Source organism: Mandrillus leucophaeus, unplaced genomic scaffold (genome assembly GCF_000951045.1).
Source record: "Mandrillus leucophaeus isolate KB7577 unplaced genomic scaffold, Mleu.le_1.0 Scaffold137, whole genome shotgun sequence".
NCBI lineage: Eukaryota > Metazoa > Chordata > Mammalia > Primates > Cercopithecidae > Mandrillus > Mandrillus leucophaeus.
In genome coordinates this window covers 1,218,816-1,221,655 of record NW_012101332.1, presented here as the reverse complement: position 1 = coordinate 1,221,655, position 2,840 = coordinate 1,218,816, and the positions used below count along the sequence as shown (strand labels likewise).

The following is a 2,840-nucleotide window of genomic DNA, read 5'->3' as shown; positions in this document are numbered from 1 at the left end:
GGCAGGAGAATCCCTCTAACCCAGGAGGCGAAGGTTTTGATAAGCCAGGATCATGCCATTTGCACTCCAGTCTGGGCAACAGAGTGAGATTCTGTATCTCCTCCAGTCTGGACCTTAGCTTCATGGAAGTTTCAACAAGGTGGTCTCCCAGCGACCTCTTGAGGACAGCCTAGGAGCTCTTTTTGTTCCATCTCTCTGAGGTCTGTCCTCAGGGGACATCTGTAAGGGCTGTCCTGGGATGCTGGGACATGAGGATGCTCTCACTAAGTTGCTGTGATCTGGACTCACCTGGAAAAAGGTGTTGCTCTCTTTGCCATTGGCTGTAAAGGTCATTAAGCCAGTGGCCAAGTCCACCAGGCACCCAATGACAAGATCCGTGTGGCTGATCCGGCCCTGCTGCCCGGGACTCACAAAGTCCCCACCCCACACCATGTAGCAATTGCTGCACTTGAGGCTGCAGGAGACAGAAGCGGTCACTGCACTCCTCGTCTGAGTAGCTCTGGACCCTGGACACCCCCTTCCCCAAGCTCCCGGAAACACACAACCTCAGAGTCCCATCCCCAAGCGCCCGCCCCCTGCAGACCTGAGCACTGAAACCCCTCGCCCCAGACACTGAGCTCTTCGGAGCTGGGATTCTTTGCAGCTGGTGTGGTGGGGAGTCAGGCTGGGGGTGGGGGTCTGAAAGGAGGAAAAGGAAAGGAAGCAGGAGGAGAGAGAATGAGATTACAGAGAATGAGAAGGGTGAGATGTAAGAGGATGAGAAGGAAAAGGAGAAAATGGAATAGGAGAAATGGAGAAAGAGGAGGAGGAGGAGAAGAAAAATACCAGGGCAGGAAGAGAAGAGAAAAAAGAGAAGGAGGGAAGCTTCCAAGCTGGGTGCCCAGTGCCCCAGAGCATCCTCCTGCTCCAGAAGGTTCCCAGGTCCCACCACCAGGCAGCCACTGAGCTGGTGTCGGGAGCACCCACTGCCTCCTGCCCTCCCCACCCTGCACCACCCACCTCCCCGCAGCCCCAGCACCTGCTGTGGATGTTGCCTTGTTCATCCCCCATGGTCACTGTCACGACCCGGACCTTGCTGAGGTCGAAGCTCATGTCGTGCTGATGGTAGTCAGGAGTGACCCAGCCCACCCACACGCAGCTAGGCTCCTGTCCGGCAAAGACCCTCACGGAGTAATAGTACTGGGGACACAGGAGGGGAACCAGTGGTCAGTCTGGAAGTCTGGGAACTCAGGCTCCCTGGGATTTGAAATTAGTTTCCCTGGACCGTTGGGTCCTCTGGGAATTTAACAGGAATTTGTTGAATCTGAGACCCCCACCCCCTGGTTATGTCTGTTTCTGTGTCAATTTGTGCAATTCTATATTTAGGAGTCCCTTGGGAATATTGTGTGACAACGCCATGTTTGGGTTCCTCCCAGGTTACAGCAGACTGACAAATAAATAATGGCAGGCCGGGCGCGGTGGCTCACACCTGTAATCCCAGCACTTTGAGAGGCTGAGGCAGGTGGATCACCTAAGGTCAGGAGTTTGAGACCAGCCTGACCAATATGGTGAAACCCTATCTCTACTGAAAGTACAAAAATTTGCCAGGCGTGGTGGCGGGCGCCTGTAGTACCAGCTACTCGGGAGGCTGAGGCAGGAGAATCACTTGAACCTGGGAGGCAGAGGTTGCAGTGAGTTGAGACTGCACCACTGCACTCCAGCCTGGGTGACAGAGCGAGACGCCATCTCAAAATAAATAGATACAAAAAATAATCAAATAATTGCTCACAAATAGCACCAACTGTGCTAAGGTCTTTGTTTTCTTTCTTTCTTTTTTTTTTTTTTTTCCTGAGTTGCGATCTCCCTCTGTCACCCAGGCTGGAGTGCAGAGGCACCACCATAGCTCACTGCAGCCTCAAATTCCTGGATTTAAGTGATCCTCTCACCTTGGCCTCCCAACATTCTGGGACTACGGGTGACAGCCACAGTGCCAGGCCTGTTCTTCTAAGGTCTTTACACAGATGAACTCACTTCATCCTCCATATCAGGTAGGTATAATTTTTACCCCCATTCTACTGATGGGAAACCATAGCACCTCCATAGGACAGAAGGCAAAGAGTGGTGAAATGACTTGCCCAAGTGGCACCCAGGCGGCCCACAATCCTAACCTCGAGGCCAGGGATCCCCAAACCCAGGCTGTGGACTGGTACCAGGATCCAAGCCACCTAGGGTGAGCACTCCTTGTAAGAATCTACAGCTGGGAGCGGTGGCTCATGCCTGTAATCCCAGCACTTTGGGAGTCCGAGGCAGGAGGATCATTTGAGGTTGGGGATTCGAGACCAACCTGGCCAACATGGTGAAACCCCGTTTCTACTAAAAATACAAAAATTAGGCCATGCACGGTGATTCATGCCTGTAATCCCAGCACTTTGGGAGGCAAGGCAGACAGATCACGAGGTCAGGAGTTCGAGACCAGCCTGGCCAATATGGTAAAACCCCGTTTCTATTAAAAATACAAAAATTAGCCAGGCATGGTGGCGTGTGCCTATAGTCTCAGCTACTCGGGAGGCTGAGGCAGAAGAATCGCTCGAAGCCGGGAGGCAGAGGTTGCAGTGAGCGAAGATCGCGCCACCGCACTCCAGCCTGGGCGACAGACTGAGACTCCATCTCAAAAAAACAAAAAACAAAAATCAGCTGGGCATGGTGGTAGGAGCCTGTTATCCCAGCTGCTCAGGAGGCTGAGGCAGGAGAATCATTTGAACCCAGGAGGCAGAGGTTGCAATGAGCCGAGATCGTGCCACTGCACACTAGATTGGGCAACAGAGCAACACTCCATCTTAAAAAAAAAAAAAAAAAAAAAA

The 2,840-nt window shown here is 52.6% G+C and overlaps 1 protein-coding gene across 1 annotated transcript in view; it reads right to left on the bottom strand.

Annotated features, from left to right (window-relative positions):
- The window catches only part of RYR1 (ryanodine receptor 1 (skeletal)), a 179,040-nt gene that overhangs the window by 116,424 nt on the left and 59,776 nt on the right, over positions 1 to 2,840 (bottom strand). The window contains exons 26-27 of the mRNA XM_011973401.1: positions 1,019 to 1,179; positions 289 to 454 (exon numbers count right to left, since the gene is read on the bottom strand). Coding sequence (XP_011828791.1) covers positions 289 to 454; positions 1,019 to 1,179 — 327 coding nt within the window. The remainder of the gene's footprint in view (positions 1 to 288; positions 455 to 1,018; positions 1,180 to 2,840) is intronic.